Source organism: Microplitis mediator, chromosome 2, assembly GCF_029852145.1.
Source record: "Microplitis mediator isolate UGA2020A chromosome 2, iyMicMedi2.1, whole genome shotgun sequence".
In the NCBI taxonomy this organism is placed as follows: domain Eukaryota; kingdom Metazoa; phylum Arthropoda; class Insecta; order Hymenoptera; family Braconidae; genus Microplitis; species Microplitis mediator.
In genome coordinates, this window is record NC_079970.1 from 23,468,613 (window position 1) to 23,488,430 (window position 19,818).

Here is a 19,818-nt window from a genome sequence, read left to right on the forward strand (position 1 = left end):
TAAAGTCATTTTATATAACAACTTTTTTTTACGTTTTAATCATTAAATTCATTATTGTCACTGATTATCTTGGCTCTATCCAAAATAATTTACACATTTAAAAAAAAATTCCACTCACAATCTAGACCTTAGTTTTAATTTTAAAGGAGACTCAGAATTTTGCAGAATTTTATGATTCAAATACCCATACGAAAAAAATATATATCCGGATGTATCCGGGCAAATCTGGAATATGTCGCATATATGCAACATATATATAAATATATGTCTCATATGTGCGATTTGCTCGAATAGATCTGGATATATATTTTTTTCGTATGGGTAAATAAATAAATATTATTTATTTATTTATTTTTTTTTTTTTTTTTTTTGTGACCATAGAATTTTATTTGATCGATCAGTAAGAACCCACTCTCTTAAATATGAAATAGTGAAATTAGTGACTATTCACTATTTGCTAGTAAAAAGTATATCACTAATTCAAATAGTGGTATTATACTTTGCACTAGCAATAAGTGACTATTCACTGCCAAATAGTGATTTTCACTAATTCGTTTTTAGAGAGCATGGCAAAATAGTTAGTTCCAAAAATGTTATAAAAAAGTTCATAAAAGTGAACTTCAAAATTTGAGACAATTCTGTACTTTGAGTTGATCATTTTTCAAACAAAAAATTGAAGAGTAGAAAAATTTTCAACCTCCAGATTTTATTTTTTAAAAGTTCTTACAAAAAGTCAAAAAAACGTTCATAATTGATTTTAGTCTTTTTTTTTTTTTAGAAAATTTTTCAAACCAGAAAAATTAAAAATTTTCAAGTCGAGTTATTTTCACTTCAACAATTTAAAAAAACCAGCCTAGAAAGTACTCGGCCGAAAATTATTTTTAGTCTTGAAGTTTTTCAGTTCAAAAAATTATCAACTCAAAGTTCAGAATTGTCTCAAATTTTGAAGTTCGCGGTTATGAATATTTTTGAAACGAATTTTTTATTCATGATAGTCGAAATATGAAAATATTTTTTAAAAAATTTCTACACACCAAGTCCGAGTAGCCACTCTTGACCGGCCCTATGGATATATATCAAAAAATACAATATACTGTGCAGATATCATCGAGTGGACGTACAACAGGTTTAATGAAATTCGACGAAGATGGTGGGAGAACGTTTGAAATTAAATTTCAAGAGTATCGGTTGAAGGAAGTATTTGAGTCGGCAACTTGGGTCGATGGTGCATTGACTGTTATGAGAACGGAAAAGGATCGAGAGCAGTCAGTATTACAAGCTATTGAGCAAATGCACTTTGTTGTAACAACTAAAGTTGTAATTATCATTATTGTTTTACTATGACATATCAGCTATTTTTATTTCGTTATCTATTTGATTATGAATTTTATGGACTCTTACTAAATCTAGGGTGATCCATGGATAATTCCAGTTACAGATGGGTCATTGCGCGGTGTACCAATCGAGGATATGAGATACGAAGGTTACGCGGTTGATTTAATTCACGAAATCGCCGAAATTTGTAAGTTCAAGTACACGTTTCAACTCGTTCCTGATAAACAGTTTGGGATACAAGACCCAGACACTAAACAGTGGAACGGCATGATTGGGCAATTATTAAATCGAGTAATCGTCAATTTATCTATGTAATAATAAACTTTTTTAAAAGAAATTTTGAAATAAATCTTCAATCTATTTTTCTAAAGGAAGCAGATTTAGCCGTTTGTGATTTCACGATAACAAAAGAGCGTGAAAGTGTTGTTGATTTTACAATGCCATTTATGAATCTTGGTATAAGTATACTATATCTTAGTCCTGAAGATAAAGAACCCGAACTTTTTTCATTTCTGTCTCCTTTTTCGGCGGATGTTTGGATTTATATGGCAACGGCTCTTCTCGCAGTATCTATTATGTTTTTCATACAAGCCAGGTACCGATTATTTTACTCACTTTATTTTTTATTCAGAATAGACTTGGGCAAAATTAAGACGAGTGAAAGACAATTGCGGGGAAAAATAAAATATAGATTATTAATTTAAATGTAGCAATGCACGGAAAAAAATTTACTGTTGCTGCAACAGGAGGCAGCCATGTTGCAACAACAGGAAAAAATCCTGTTGCAACAACAGTAAATTTTTTTCCGTGTGCGTCTACTGTGGAAAATCGGGAGTGATTACGGATATTATTTAAATTCAAATTTACTCCGATTCGCAGTTTTAATATCAAAATAAACTTCCCTTCGAAGTAAATTTCACTCCGAGGGGATTAAATAAATAAAAAGTTATCTGCTCCGCATGCGCGTTTACTCCGCAAACTTTTTACTGTTTAATTCCTTTAAAACTATTTTAAAACAGTGAAAAATTAAATTGAAAATCCAAATTAAATTATAAAACATTTTTAGTGAAACAGTTTCCATTTCAAAAAAAAAATTCATTTTCCCGAAATTTTATTGTACTCCAAATCTATTTTTTTTTTTTAGCCTCTAAAAATATCTATTCTTCCGTCTATTCAAAAATCAAGTTACCAAAGTATTTTTTGTCAAATAGTTGAATAGATTTTACAAAACAACAATCCAAAAACTTGAATAATATAAATTATTATATTAAAAATTTATTTGTTTAAACAGAATGTCACCAGCTGAATGGCTGAATCCACATCCATGTGTATCAGATCCGGAGGAACTTGAAAATAGTTTCAGTTTTAAAAATTGTCTATGGGTGACCGTAGGCTCACTTATGCAGCAGGGTTCCGACATTGCTCCAACGTAAGCCGAATATTAATAACCACACAAACAAATTTTTTTTTGTAGAATTTCGCTGTCACAAAAAATATGTCAGTGTCAGTGTCACTATTAAGTTATCGCGATAATTAAACTGAAAAGTATTATTATTATTATTATCTCATAAGAGTTAATGAAAAAAAAAAAAAAAAAAAATGTATATATAAAAAAATAAAGCCCGGATTTTAAAACGGCAATTAGGCTATAACGAGGTAGCATATAGCGTAGAGTATAGTGTTGTGTTTACCGTACATATTTGAGGCGGCGGCTTGCCACTTGTTAACGCCTCGGCACGGGCGCTAACTCTTTACTTCCATTCTTTTGTACCAACTGCTATATCTACTGCCATATATATACTCATACTCTACACTTCTCTTTACTGTTGACTACGACAGTGACGGTGTAAGCGACGGCGCAACGCGTGTTTGCCGAATATATATATATATATATATATATATATATATTAGTGACCCTATACGTTTCGCAGCCACCCCCACACACGCACACAGACGCAGTGTTTATATTGTCGTTAATCGTAAACTTCCATGCACACATACTGTGACAAAAAAAACAAACCTGTAGACTCGTTTGCATACAACCTTTACCCCTTTTTGCCAATTAGCTAATTTACATATATTAATATACATATATGTGTACGCAAGGTGGAAAAAAAATATTTTTTGCATGCGGTGAGACCAAAGACATTCCGCGAAACTTTTTATACATATTTATCTTCATAATAACCCATATATATTAACACAATTTAATCATTTACTTTTATTTCAATGAAATGAGTCTCTTTATAATTGTTAATTAATTAATTTTTTTAAAAAACTTAATTTATTTAAATGTATTTAAGAGCCGGATCAATACGCGCGATCGCCGGCTTCTGGTGGTTCTTTGTTTTAATTATGGTATCGTCATACACCGCGAATCTGGCGGCTTTTTTGACGGCTGTTAAAATGGGCGTGACTATAAATAATATTGAAGAACTCGCTGCACAATCAAAAATTAAATATGGATCTCTGGGAAAGGGATCGACCGCTGCGTTTTTCCGAGTAATTTATTTATTTATTTATTTAAAATTGCATGAGTGGAGATGTTGAGTGGACATTTAAATGTTAAATTTAAACAGGACTCTAATGTCACGACGTACCAAAAAATGTGGCAAACAATGATGGACGCAAAGCCCAGCGTATTTGTGAGCGGTAATGCCGAAGGAGTCGATCGTGTATTGAAGGGAAAATATCTATATGCATTTTTAATGGAATCCACGGCTATTGAGTACGCCGTCGAGAGAAACTGTAATTTAATGCAAGTCGGATCTCTATTGGACAATAAAGGATACGGAATAGCTTTACCGCCAAGTATGTTAACTTATTTACTTTGATAGAAATTTAATCTATTTTTTTTTTCCGCAATATTTTTATTTTATTAAACTTTACTTTAGATTCTCCGTACCGAACTCAATTGAGCTTAGCGATACTGCAGCTTCAGGAGAAAGGTATTTTGAGAGAATTAAAAACTAAATGGTGGATGATGGGCAGTAAAAATTGCACACGCAGTGAGGCAGATGATGGTGCATTGACGATAGCACATGTCGGTGGTGTGTTTTTGGTTCTGGGGACTGGTATTATTGCAGCGTTAATTGTTGCTGTTTCGGAATTTTTTTGGAACATACGTAAAGTTGCTGTTGAACAAAAAGTAAGTTTTTTTTTCAAAAATTATACAACAATATTTTCACCGAAAATTTTAAGTATTTTTAGTAGATTTCATAGAAATCTATTTTTGAATTTGTCCTCATGGTGGAATTTTCAAAAAATTTTGCCATAATCTATCATATTCCATCAAGCAGGTTCCAAAAATACCATTGGTTCAAAAGTTTATATATATTAGGGTGCTTCAAAAAAAAAAAATCACATCATAGGGTTTTGGAAAGCTTGAAGAATCAGCTTTGAAGATCTTTGTATAAATTTGAAAAATATTGAGCAGCTAACGAGTAATTACACTTTTAGTGAAAAAGTAAATTTTTACATGTTAATTAGATGGGAAATTAAAATTAAAATAGCGACCTCTTAGAGCTGAGCTAAAGAACCCATCTTTTGGGAGGATTTTTTTCTCGGCAACCACTAACGTTTTAGGGGGTAATAGCGAAAAAAAAATTAAATTTTTTTTTTTGAAGCACCCTAATGTATATATGTAATATAACGCGCCATGTTGTGACGATAGCGACCACAATTTTTAACGAATCTTAATGAAACTTGGCACACTAATCGGTTAACCAGTTTGAAAATGGTGGACATTTGAAATTCCAAAAATAACGAAAAATCCTACTTTTTCGGCTTTTTTCGTAAATAACTTTTTAACGGGTATATCTTTCCTTATTATGTAAAAAGAACTTGATAGCCGATAGAAAGAGCTATAGTTTATTTTTTTTATTTTTGTGTTACGATAATTGTTTCACTTTTAATAAGGGTTCAAAGTCACATAATTGACTCATGTGTTATGGTGATAATTCCATTGTTTATATCTTCGAAAATTCTCGATGGGTGATTATTATTAAACTATATAAACTATATAAACTTATTAAAAGTGGAACAGTTATCATAAGAAATCTACTTCTATTTCGGATGCCGAATGGCCTTTTTTTAAATGTAGAAGAAATAGAGTTTAAAAAAAATTATTGAATGTAAAGATTTCTGATATTTTCCGCGGGTCGCGATATCCTACTTTTCTCTCTAGGTGTGTAATACACTATTATATTTAAATTACAGATAACTCCACGGGAAGCACTGGAGGCTGAGTTAAGATTTGCAGTAGATTTATCACAAGACACTAAGCCCGTCCGAGTATCTCAAAGTACAAGCAGAAGTGCATCAAGTGAGGGATCATCTGGGAACAATCAAAGCACAAGAGCAGTATCAACTGCCAGATCATTTTTACGTCTCGATATTATCGATAAAATTGATTTGAATAGCAAAAAAGAAAGTACTCCTACCAGCAAAAGTAATAAAATCAAAGTGTAATTACATAACTTAAAATATCCAAAGTGTAGACTAATTATCGTGTCTACAAAATAGGCATTTCTGTTCTTTTTTCTTTTCTTTTCTAAATAAATTTAATAAAATAAATAAACTCTGATAAAAATTATTTACGTGATGCCGATCGTACCGAAACCAGCCAAGTATGAAATGTGTTTACCTTCGGCAATCGAATTGGCAGATGATAAAAATATGTAGCGTATTGAGTAAAATAAGAGGAAAAATAAAAAAGTGAAAGCTTCGCTGTAGGTAAAGTTAAGGGAAAATTCGTCTCAATATTTAGACTAGACTACAAAAAAACATTAACGAAGCATACCCTTGGCTTAAAGGATTTTCCGACTATACCACGAAATAGATCTTTTACTTCTTTATCCCAACTAAATTGTATATATATATACTTTACTATACTAGCAACTAGTCACACAGTTGTAGGCATTTGGACGCACCCCTGGAGCTCTTGGAGACAACTTTGCGGCATCTTTGAGTCATTATTGCCGTGAACAAGCCATATCAGGCATCACTAGACCCACTAGAGATGAAACTAAACTCAGCTGTGTGGCATCAGACCTCACGGATAGATAGACAAGGATCAACTACGACACAAAAGACAACACTGAAAGACTTACTACCGACTAGACACGGTACATGTTACCTACCAATTGTACCTGTACTTTGTACATATAGATATATGACCTGTACAGTAGTGACCGGCAGGAGCATCAAAGGAAAAGCCAAATGGTAAATCCAATCCATGGGTAAACGAATTATTCGCACCACTAAACCCCTGCGGATGTCGCGGAAATTTTTCATTTAAGTTGTCCTCGTAGCTCTACTCCATCTATACCTTTTTTTATTTTTATTATCCTTATTCTGTCCACTGGCTAACAATATTAGCTACGCACTTTTACCCTTGTTCGGATTATTCGCTCACCCTAAATCATTGGAAATTTATACTAGTACTCGGAAATAAAATGGAAACAATTTCGTGGAATGCGCAGGAATTAATATCGACTATTGATCGCTATTTATCAATAGATTTTAAAAGTAATAAGCAGGAATGCGAATGATGGATCCATTTTTCAATGCCTAAAAGTAATCATTAGCTAATATATATTTTTTTTCAATATAAGAAACTGAAATTGTTTCCGTCAACTATCAATCGTGATTTTGAACCCCGAAAGTTTGTACTTGAGATTAAAATGAAAAAAATGATGCATTACTTTTTCATTAATAATTTTACGAGCTTTCAAGACGGTGATAAATCGAATAGAGGGCGAAAAGGGCGAGTACGTGATAATTTTTGTTTCAAGGACAAAAAACCTCACGACGGTAAAAAATTGTAATCTATAATAACAAAGTAGAGAGCAAGAAGCCTGAGTAGTTCTGCGGAAACGAAAAATTTTTCCAATATTTTTCACAACACGTCATTTAAATTTCATTACCTACTCAGACACAATACAGACGCTCAATCAACCCCATCAAAGTTTTTGTACAAAATAAAATTACATGTGTAGCTGCAAAATACTTCAATATCTTATACGCATGTTGTCGATTGAAACTGAAATATTTTTTTAAAAAATTTTTATGAAAAATCACAAAATGATAAGAAGACTTTTAACCTGAAAAAAAAAAATAAAAAGTCCGCAATGAATTATTTTTTTTATCAAAATTTTAGCTCTCCAATTTGTACTGGACCTTTTCCTAATGACGATAATTAATAATAGATAAACAGAAATCCCATGTACGATTAGCGCGTAAGCTTTGCTCATTTGCGTTTGTTGATCCTTTGAATAAAAACCCGCGCATATGTGCGGTACCTCCTGGGTTGTATAATGGCCTCGGCTTCCCGGTATTTCGCCCACTCGACCACGTCATTTTCAGATAGCTATAATACGCACAACTTCTATTCATAACCGGCGAATCAATTACAATGATTCGCACTCTGCATACAAATTATTATTATTATTTATCGGTAAATTGATTTAAAACCTCTCATAAATATGATTTACTATCGTTAATCATTACTGTTATCGTATGTGCACTGAAAAAAATTTGCGGAGTGAATGATTTTTTATTTATTTCATTCCCTCGGAGTGGATTTCACTCCGAAGGGGAGTTTCGCAAAATATTAATTTAAAAAAAAACACGGTGAGCTTAGGTCTTTGATATTTTGACATTTAGGGGAGAGGGGGGCAGAGTGGGCCCCTTAAGAAAAATAATTATAAAATTATTCATTTTTTTTACGCGTTTCTTTCTTTTGAGACCTTTGATACTTATTTTCACTTCATTATGCTGCGTCCATTAAAATTGAATTATCGAAAATTAGGGGCAAATTGGGCCCTCAAAAAATTTCGCATTTGATTTTTTTTATTCTTTACACGTGTGATATTTGCAAATAACTATAAAACAATTGTACTTTAATAATATACAAGTCATTTTAATAGTCTTCTGCAATATAACTTTAAAACGTAATTTTATTATCTTTATCACGGAAAGATTGGAACCCGACTGGTTACTGTTCTGCACCCGACTCAGTAAGGTGCTGGAAAAAAATGCTCGATTGTGGTGCAGCACCACACTGATTACTGTGCGGAACCTGACTGAATGATGTGCGCACACGACTCAGTCAGGTTCCGCACAGTAATCAGTGTGGTGCTGCACCACAATCGAGCATTTTTTTCCAGCACCGTACTGAGTCGAGTGCAGAACAGTAACCAGTCGAGTTCCAATCTTTCCATGTAACTTTCTTAATAAGTTATATTTTAATGAACAGTTTTGGTGGTCTATTTTAGCCCTCATTGTATAAGAAATTCCAACAAGCTTATTATCCGTCCGAATTTATTGGCGTATAGAAAATTTTGAGGGGCCCACTATGCCCCCTCCTCCCCTATATTAAGTGCGGAAATAATTACGAGCTCCCTTTCCATATATTCACGCGAAATGATTTTTAAAAATTATAAGCAGCTGATAATAAAATTTGAACAAATGTAATTACACTGAGTCACAAACTGTCGTTTGACTTACGTCAACCATACCACGAGATAATAATTCATATTCTACCGAAATATCAAATATTCCCATAAAAACCATGTCACTATAGCGATTCAATAATTTTATATTTTCACTATGTATATTATATATATGAAATTATAATTTAGTGAGTTACTAAAACATTTTATAAATTAAAAACATAATATTTTAAGTTTAATTATTAATATCTGAATGAATTATTTATTGAAATAATTATGTTTCTAATTAACAGCTGCTTCTATTAAATAAAAATTTATTTAAATATTAAAACTCCGGACCGGAGTAAATGCCGATTGAAATAAAATCCGCGTCACTCCGAAATCACTCTGCCCATAAAAAATTCCAATTCACTCCGTATGTGGAGTAATTTTTTTTTTAACTCCGGAACTCTGAATGACGGAGTGAATTCGGACTGAAATAAAATCCGCATTCACTCCCGATTTGTTACAGCGTGAGTGTATGAATGCGTAAATTGAATTTAATTTTAAAAACTGAAAAAGACTAAGTAGTTTTTATTGACTATAACGTTTTATTATAATTATAAATATAAATTAAAAAGTATATCCTCGAGGAGTCAGGCATCTTGTTATATGTATATTATATAGTCGACGTCTTGTTTGAGTCGACCCGAGTCAAAATTAAAAAACTAGATTCAGCCTCCAAATTCTACTCGAGGGTAAGGAGGCTGAAATTAGTTTTTTAGATAAGCCCAAGCTGTACAACGAAACCTTAATTTCAGCCTAAACTTGGTATTTTTGTCCGCTTTTACCAAGTTTAGGCTGAAATTAGTATTACAGAACCCTAAAATGACCCTCCAAAGCCTACAATTTGAATCAGGTGCGGGGAAAGAAGGGAAAGGAGAAGGAATGGAAATCAAAATGGCTGCCGGGAGGGGGAAAAATTTAAAATTTTTAAATTATTTTTTTATTTATTAATTATAATTTTCAGAAATTTGAACAAAATATAACTAAAATTATCAAATTACTTTAGAAAGAGAAGACGCGAAAATTGAGCCATTTCTGTATTTTTTTTTTTTTTTTTTTTTTTTTTTGATGATGCATCAGATTTTCGATCATATTAATTTCTAACCGAGTAGAAATTTTTAATTTAGGGAAAAAACGCTATAAATATCAACCGAACGCACACGATTCAGTGGGATTCGAACCCGGGACCTAACGAACGAAAGACCGACGCTTTAACGACTAGGCTACGCTACCGACAGTGACTGCTAAGTTTACTTGTGCTATATGAGATTGTAAGAATAACTCACTTTTGAAAATTTCTTATTTTTTTTTCGTGTGCTATATAATCCTGCGTGTAAGTAATTGTGATATGTGTAATTTTGGTTATATAGTTATGTATAAAATTATTTAAAAAATATATAGGCTCTATAGATGGCCATGTACCCCCATGAAAAAAATTTATAGAAAAAATATATTTTTCATATTCAAAAATGTATTAAAAATATATCTTAGAATATATAAAAAATACATGTATAAAAATATATTTGTAAATATAACAAAAATATAGGTATGGTGAGATAAAAAAATATATTCGTAATATATTTTAAATTTATAAAAAATATAATTATCAAAATATCAAAAAATTATATAAAAATATGTTTTTCTGTTAATCAACAACATAGAAAAAGAAATATAAAAAGTTTATGTAAAAAACATATTTTTTATATGTTTTTCCTTACATTGTTGATCAACAATTGTAGATTGACGAAATTCTATGTTCCATGAAATCGTAAAATTAACCTACTTATACTCTTGGTAGGCTGAAGTACCGAAAAATAGGGTTTTAAAGCGATCTTAGGTTTTGGAGGTTGAAAATATTATTCTAAAACACGAATTTCGGCCTCCATACCCTATTTTGAGTATAGTGAGGGTCAAAATAGTATTTCACATTCAGCGGTAGGTACAACATCAAAAGAAATGAGGTTTTTGAGGCTCGAATTAGTGTTTTAATTTTGACTCGGGGATAACTACCGACGACGCCAGGACGACGAGGACTAAAACGACGGAGAAAAAGCGCCCTGCTGCGTCAGTCTACAGTTCTAAAAATCTAGATGTCTAATATAACATTTTTTTTCATCTCAACTTTGCATATTGTTAAACCGTCAAAGGGATTCTTTAACTCCTACACATATTTTTCTTATACAGATATATTATTCTTCTAACCACTCATGATGGAACATCACCGGCATTTTAATTTTGACAAACTTATTATATCCTAAATATGTTAATTATATATATATTTTTTTTAAATCAAGTCAAATAATTTTTTTCAACATCAAAAAATTTAAAAAAATAAATTTATTAAATTTTAGCATTGAAAAAAAAATTAACAGAACTGAGTATTGTATGAAATAAAAAAAATCTATTTATAAAACGCATTGAGGCAAAGTAACGTACAACTTCTTCTAGTGTAAGCATGTCTTGAAATGAGGGTCGAAAGACGATTCGTCGCGCGTATCTCGGAAGTGAAACGTGAATGAAGCATGAAAGTATAAACGATAAAGGTCGTCAGACTGGACTTAATACCGTTTAAAAAAAGTTAAAAGAAACTAGCGCTAAGAAAAAGAAAGCAAGGCGGAAAAAAAAGCCGGATGTGATAAGATCGGAAATTTCATGGATCCGTCGATAATAATGAGAGGAGGAGCTGGAGGTTGACGGCGAGGAGCTGGAGGAGGATCAAGGAGGCGGCTAAAGATATGATCGACAGAAAAAGACAGCCCACGAGCCCGCGACGTCGGCGTCATCGCCGGTGTAACCGAGAATACCCAAGTAAAGATAGAATAGTAGTCGGCACAGGCCTTAAAAGAAGTCACGAATCCTCTCCTGCTGGTAAACACGCGAAGAATTCCCGGGGCCACGGGCCTGCCATCACCGGACTTAACTCAAGCTACTCGACGTCGCTGATAGTTTTGGGCTCGGCATCGCCACCACACTCTTATTTAATTTTATTTCATTTAATTTAAAACTTATATGCATTCGGGTTTAGTTCTTTCTCATCAGCATCCTCTCCTGCATGCCTTATACCTTATTCTATACTTGGCCAATCAAGCCGACCCTACATCCCACATCAGCATCAGCATCTACACAGCAAACTCTCTGGAGTATCTCCCTCTCTCGCTCTCTCGTCTTCTTCTTCTCCTTTTTCTTCCTTCTTTTCTCTACTCGCTAGCTCTTATCCCAAAAAGAATCGCTTCTGACTTTTGTCGGTACATTTTCCGCCGGTCTTTGAGTAATGGAAGTCGACCGAAATCAATTTCAATTCCGAAATGGCCGAGTATGGTAGTAGGACCGACGACGACAAGGTTCGCCGCTTTTTAAACACTCGCGGGCCTACTACTTATTTTTTTCTTCATCCTCTTGTTTTTCTTCATTTTTTCTCATCATAATAAATACATATATTTTTTTACACAGCCCGATATATATATTATTAGTTCAACAAACAATTAAAATTTATCCAATTCACTAATTTTACTCAAATCAAATTTTTAAATTCACCAAAAATTCTCACGCTCCCAGCTAATGTCTTTCGTAATTAATTAAAGGTCATTAAGAATTTTAAAAAAACCAAAAATAATAATAATAAATAAATGAAATCTGTACGGAATATAAAATAAAAATACGGGATATAAATTAAAACAGATGAGTTTTATATACATTTATAAATACTAATATAGCTTTTAATTAAGAGTCAGCGATGCCGCGGTCTCGATGACGTGAACTCGAAATATCGATTTTGGACGTCCCGTGGCGATGTTAAAGGCACCGCGTTGTATGCTGACCTACTATTCCTAAGTCCCCATCAGATTCTCTGTAATGCTCATGTCAGTATTCCCCGTCGCTCATCATTTTTAAAATTATCATTCGACTATTCAATTATAAACAAACATTTTTACTTTCTCTAAACTACGAAAAATTAAACGTCATTTCTACTCCGAACAAACAAAATCACTCGGAAACCCTAGAACTAATCCAATCCCTTGATCTATCACAGACACACACCTTTGAAGAAATAATTTTAGGATTGCCTGCGGTTGATTGATCACAGAACGAACGAACAAACATTACTATTCCATTGGTCCCTCACTTTTTTTCTTCCTACTACATATTATTTTTAAAAAAAATTTTTTCAGTCCATTATACCGATACGCGATCGATCTTCACCTCTTTGTCATCATGACACATATTGTCCTTGACAAATATCTATCATCTTAAGTTTTTTATCCGGCCATGATTTCGAATTTAATTTAATTTAATTTAAAATTTCGATTTTTTTATTTAAATAAAATAAGGCGAATAAATTTATAGGAAAAAAAAAATTACGTAGGTACCCAAAGTGTATGGGCACAGTAAACTTTAGTTGCATAAAAGCGTCCACAAGTGGGGTAGTGAGCCGGACGAAAAGTATGAGAATAAAAAAGTATTAAAAAAAATGATAAAAAAAAAGTTAAAAAGAAATAATATGAGGAGGATGCAGCCATAAGCGTATACAAAGTGGTGAGAAGAAAGAGTCGGGGCGGCAAAGTTCAAAGCGCTGGTGACATGTGACCAGCATTGTGAACCAAAGCTCTCTATACTATGCCTTTATATGCTTTTCTATTACGGCAACGAATAAGCAGCAGCAAACTCTGCTCTGCTCTGCTCTGTTGATGCTGCTGCTGCTGCTGCTTTGTGCTGGCGCCCGCCGTTGCCCCTTCACCCTCACCTGCTTCGTCCAACACACAACTACCCGCGCTTACACATACTCCCACATTATTATTTACATTTACACAACACACATCCATATATATGTATATACTTAAGCCCTTTTATATTGCTCGGAATATAAAACCTTTAAATGCAAAATTTCACCAATTAACATCCAAATTTCGCGGTTTAAAATTATTACAGGTATTAATTTTATTAATGAACTTGATTAATAATCAATAAAAAATAAAATAAACATGGGTGTGTATGTGTGTACATTATAGAGGATGAAATTAATTATCTGGCGCCAGGTCGTCCAATTAAATTGAAAACTGGGAAAAAAAATAAATAAAAGTTTGAATATAACCGTCGAAATGCTTCGGCGCAGCTTATTTTGATGCTTTAACTGTCGAGTATATTGAATACATGTAACACACTCTGTATAGTTTTAAGAAGTGGTCCCGGTGCGCGGGTTATTATTCGGCAAAACTCACAAAACCAAAGCAAACCGAGACTTACATTAATACCCAATCTGAATAGATGTAAGCAGACAGCATCCAGCAAACCAACCACCGACCAGAATCCAGCTCTCTTGAATCCACTTGGCGCATTAAAATGAATCAAACGCCAGTGCTCATACCCCGGGTCCCTGAGTCCTCTTTATATTGCCAGTAATAACGATAACAATAAACAAGAGGTTTATATATTATTTTTATTCATCCTCATTATATTTATTCATATTTTTTTCATTACCATTGTATTTAATTTTTTAAAAAAATAAAAATAATAATAATGATGACGAATAAAAATTTTAGTAACAACGTCTGTTGATAATGTGACGGTAACTCGAAGGATTAGCGGACAAATGGATTTAATAATCGTCGATTATCCTCATCATCGTTTAATTTTCCAATTCTTGCTAATGCCGTTAAAATAAGTTAAGTAGTTTTAGTATTCATCGGGGCAAATTTATAATACAATAATATTAATGTATATGATACCAACCACAGAGATTTAGTCCACATATCAGTGGCGAGTGTGTGATAGTGAGTATGCTGTACAATACAATATATAATAGTGTTGTGTTGTGTTTTGTATAGTATATAGTGTGTAGGTTTCCGCTGTGACGGCGGTAAGATGAAAAGGACGCCCTGATGTTTACATAATAGTGGTCCACCGCGATCCCCACCCTTTCTCAGCACCACCAGCACCAACTCCAACTTATTCCTTGCCTTCCTCACGCTCTTGTTCTCTCTTTAACTCGTCGTTTTCTCCATACGCATTACCTCATTCTATCTTTACGTGAGCCATCGATTTACCACATCCACATATGTACATCCGTGTACCTATTCACACCACGTGGATGTGTGAGTCTACCCTTGGTCTCTCCCACCACAAACGAAACATCAAAAGCGCCGACCAGAGTACCGATGCACACCTGCCTCCGTCACGCGCTCGTTATATACTTCTATCATATCCCTCTCTCGCTCTTTTTTTAAATTTCTCATTGCCCCCCACTCCCATCTAACATACGGCAAACGATATTGTTGTTAATAAGAAAAATCAAAATTTGATTCTGATGAAATTACTAAAAGTAGATCCCGTAATAAGAATAAAGACAAAGTTTTCGAAGAGGTTAAGATTAATATTATTTTGGGCGTAATTAAAAATTCTTTTTGTAAAATAAATATATATATTTATGATAGTGGCGACGAGAATGACCAATAACGACCAATAGAAGATAATAAAAATAATGTCAGAAGCATCATCAGCATTTACTGGGTAGAGAGACGTTATGGATAGCGGATAGTGGATATGACGATAGGGGGTGGGGAGTGGAGTGAGTAAAGATGAAATAAAAGAGGGGATGAAAGGTGCCGACTGCACTCTAGACTCATCCCAGTATATATATGTATATATATATATAATTCTCTTGTTCACCTGGTGATGCGGCACGCGGGACAATATTAACCGCCAGAGCTTCATCCTTTTTCTCTTACATTCTTTCTTTATTCATTTCTTTCTTCATTTCTTCTTCTCGTTCAAGAGTCTTGTTCGCTCACTCACTCACTCATACTTACAATAATACTCTCATACTCTTATAGTACTACTATCGTTTTCTTTTTATCTACTCTTTTCTCCCCCACTTGACAGACTCACTCACTTAAACTACACACGTATATAATATAATGAAATCAACCGCGTATCGCACAGTAAGATCATCATATACGTCCGTGAATCGTATTGCCGCAAGATTTTTTTGATGAGACCGACTTTTAGGCTTATTATGTATACATACATATAAATATATATGTGGATAATAATAATATTGCCTGCTATTTTGGAGAAAGATTAATGAACATCAGCCAGCTAGAAAAGTGATGCTATCTACATCATCACGAGAATTTATTCAAAATTACCTACAGACATACGAGGTCTGGATCGATGACAGCTTTCAAAAACTTATCATATATTAATAATTAACCTTCTCATAGACTGCTATAAATTAATATATATCATTTTTTGAATCTGCACCGCAGTGATAATAAATCAAGTGTATTGAAAAAATTCATTCATTCATTTATTTGTTTAATTAATTTATAAGAAATAATGGTGGTATAAATAATAATGATAATAATAATCGATGGTTAATCGAGGATCGGGCGTATCCGCGAATTTATACGGCGGATTGATTCATATAGACATTAAAAAAAAGTAATGATTATAATAATAAAGCAAATCAAGAAATAAAAAAGATATAAATAGTGGTACTGAATATATATAACCGGGCATTTACACTGGTATTATACATTACGAAAAAGAAATCGAGACGCCATTCGCGTCGTAAAGTCGCCACAGCATTAATGCGGCTGGTCGTTTATCCCAGATTTTATAGTTCTTACCCCGCGGCCCCGATTTAATGTAGCCCGAATGAAACGACTACTGCTCTGTCTCAGCCTCTTCTCTTGCTCTACCAACAACAACAACAGCAGCAACAACGACCAACAAACAGCCAACAACTACCTTTAGAGTAGTGAGAAAGACCGAAGAAAGCAGCCGCTCTTCGAAAATTATCATCGCCGCTAAAAGTGCCGCGATGTTCGTTAACGATTCGTGGATCGTGGTTCGGATCTCAACGACGACGACTGCTGACGATTCCATACTAGTATCGAATGCGGTGGCGAGTTTCAAAGGAAACCGGAGAAAAAGATTCAATCTCCATTTGCCGTTTATTTATTTTTATAAATAATAAAAATATTTAATTACCTCATTATACACCTTACAACATTATTTAAATAAAATTAAATATCCCCCTTGCTCCTTTTAGAGCGCGATCTCAGTCGTTTCTTACGCTGATTAAATGATCCACTGTTATTTTTAAATAAAAATAACCAATCGATTCCGAGCGACCCGGACCCTCCCCTAAATGCCTTGTATTTCACAGACGCACAAGATCCCCGATACAAGCATACCCGGGACTCATCACCTGATTGGCTGATATCTTGGAAGATTTTATTCTTCCGAGACCTCGGGCAGTCAGCTGACTTCCCCGAACAATTGAGACAACGTTATTCAAAGGCCTTCTTTCGGACATAAGTCCGTCAGAGTTCTGTTGCGCTGCTGACAACTACAATTTTTTCACAATTAATTCATACAACCACCTAGTGGGGAAACTAATCAATACTCATTTGTAAGCAGAGACAATAAATGCAGAAAATTTGTTCTTACAATTAGTTGGATAAAAAAAATCCGAATTGAAATGAATTTCTATTTACGCGCCCTTTAATAACATTTACGCGGCAAACACATGATGTATCTCCGTATGCAGCAGTCGCGGCAGCAATCATACCTCTCCTCTTTCTTCTCACCGTGTGTGCTACTAATGCGGTATGTCAAGCGTTCAGCGCCTTTAACGGCGCGCGGCGTAAAGCCGTTCTTCGTATATTATGGCAAAGGTGCCGAAACAAAAAAAAAATATGTACCTTTTTTATTTTTTAAATAAAAATAAAACGCTAATAAGTTAAGTTAACCCAGGGGTTTTATTCTACTCATCTTGCATCGACATTTGCTACACGAGCTACATTTCATTACATTTACAGTAGTGGTAATAAGAATTTCAGATTACTACCGTTGCAACACATTCGTAACTCATGACACGAATAAAAAAATTAAAGAACCATTTGATTGGTTAATTCTCCAGGCAATGAGCTCCGATTGGTTAACAATATTTTACAATGTCAACAATTGCGTGCGCGCGCATCCACGCGTATCCGCGGGCTTTTGCCGCTCGATATTTAAATTTAAATTCCGAGTTATCGAATATTAAACAGAGATTTATAAATTAATATACTAAAAGTGAACTACGAACTGCGACCAGCGAGGTCAGAAAACGGCACCTGTGCTACTGAGGCGAACTTAATGAAGATTAATGATATCAGTCCGGTAGCCACAGCAGGACCTCAGTAGGCGGTCGCTTGTTCCCATACGGCAAAAGCCTTATTGTCATTATACGCGTATCAGTGTCCCCTTACATTATTATATTATAATACTAAAGTGTAGGACGTCCAGAGCCACAGTCCAGAGCGTCAGTAAAAGTAGTGTAAGGCATATAATAGTTTAAGTCGACGATTGGGTAGACGAGGATTCAAGTGTACAGTGTAGAGACTTAACACTATGTTGTATTGCTAGCTTTAGCCAGAGGCCTCGGCAAACGTGCTTATAGAGCAGGAGGACCAGGGTCGTAGCGAATCGCTGCAATCCTAAGAAGAAAGACCAGATGAGAGAGAATATATATGTATGTATATATTTATATAGAAAGAGGCTCAGGCTCAGGCTCAGGTTATATAGTAAGGGTACGAGTAAATATATAAGGTTTAAAAGTGTAAGAGAAAGATAAAGATAGTCTCATTGTCGTATACAAGTTGAGAGAGAAAATAAGACGGAGACTCGCGACAAGTTCACCTGCGAGCGAGTTGACTCTCTTTTGTCGGCACGCTAACACGGGTCTGTTTCGGTGCTTTGATCTTTGTCCGTGCGTCTTGATCCGCATTGACCAAAGAAAATAAATGAATATATATATATATATATAGAATATATATAGAAATTAAAATTGAAAATTAATAAATATCCTTTATGAGTCAAGTTAAATAATTAACCACAATTGTATAATTTATTTTGAAATACTTAACTATAAATATAATTTTTAATTAACGTATATATGTATAGATATTAAAATGTATAAAAATAACTGTATAGACATGTGTGTCTGTATGTATATATATGTATATGTAATAATAACAAAAGTGTAAGCAAATTGCAGCGAGTGAAAATAAAAGGAAGTAAATTTTATTTGTAAAATGAAAAATAAATAAAATAAAGTGGAGAGAGCTGAGGATAAAATGAAAGAAGAGTCGAAGGGTGAAACGGAGGTAAGAAGGGTAAGCAGTGACGGTCCCGTAGTAAGAAACTTGAAATAAAAGAACCGCTTCCGAAAGTGTGGCACAGGCATACAAGACACTGTACTAGTACAAATACAACTGCAGTTGTCGGGTCTGCAGCTCTGTCTTGGCATTGTACTGCATCTTATTGTTATATTGTTGTAGCTGTGTTCATGACTACGTACAGCAGTATAGAGTACAGAGCAAGAGAGTAGAATTGGCAAGAGAGCCGCTGGATGGTGATTATACGGCTGTTAAACGTTAGTCCGAAGCCCCGAGGAGGTGGAGTTGCCAGTGAGTAGTCGGCTGAAGGGATTTGTGTGTGAGTAGGAGTAAAATCTTCCGAAAGAAATGGACAAAATAATAATAATACTAACAATAATAATGCAAAGTAGTTCTGCATAAAGACGTTTCCTCTCAATGTTCAACATTTAGATTTTTACTTTACTTCATTTAATAATTAAATACTCGCAGATAAACTTTTAGCAAAAATTACCCAAAAAGTTTGACACTGTGCGGACATGTGGTAAATATAAAAATTTCTCCCACGCGCATTGTGAAATTTACCACTCGATAGCATGCGAATAAAGTGCAATTTCTACTGACAATAGTAAAAATTTAGTTGCCGCCAAATTTTATGGGTCATTTTTACGCAAAAATGATCTGCGTGTAGATGAATCTTTCGAAAATAAGAAGTTGATGCATTTTACTAAAGAGTTTTTTTAAAAATATTAATTGAAGCGTTTCGATAATTATTTACTGGGGATAATTAATCGTTTGATAATTACGCGATATAAATACGTGTTGCATATGTCGGATTTGTT

The 19,818-nt window shown here is 33.9% G+C and overlaps 2 protein-coding genes across 2 annotated transcripts in view; one reads left to right on the plus strand and one right to left on the minus strand.

The window, feature by feature from the left end:
* Nucleotides 1-5,988, plus strand: part of LOC130664019 (glutamate receptor ionotropic, kainate 2-like) — a 29,427-nt gene extending 23,439 nt beyond the window's left edge. Inside the window, exons 8-15 of the mRNA XM_057463660.1 lie at nt 1,102-1,317; nt 1,411-1,626; nt 1,707-1,930; nt 2,627-2,764; nt 3,639-3,837; nt 3,915-4,146; nt 4,230-4,483; nt 5,554-5,988. Of these exons, the coding sequence (XP_057319643.1) occupies nt 1,102-1,317; nt 1,411-1,626; nt 1,707-1,930; nt 2,627-2,764; nt 3,639-3,837; nt 3,915-4,146; nt 4,230-4,483; nt 5,554-5,805 (1,731 nt within the window). The 3' untranslated portion in view covers nt 5,806-5,988. The remainder of the gene's footprint in view (nt 1-1,101; nt 1,318-1,410; nt 1,627-1,706; nt 1,931-2,626; nt 2,765-3,638; nt 3,838-3,914; nt 4,147-4,229; nt 4,484-5,553) is intronic.
* LOC130664020 (glutamate receptor ionotropic, kainate 2) overlaps nt 1-19,818 on the minus strand; it is a 184,172-nt gene that overhangs the window by 146,137 nt on the left and 18,217 nt on the right. The window lies entirely within an intron of this gene.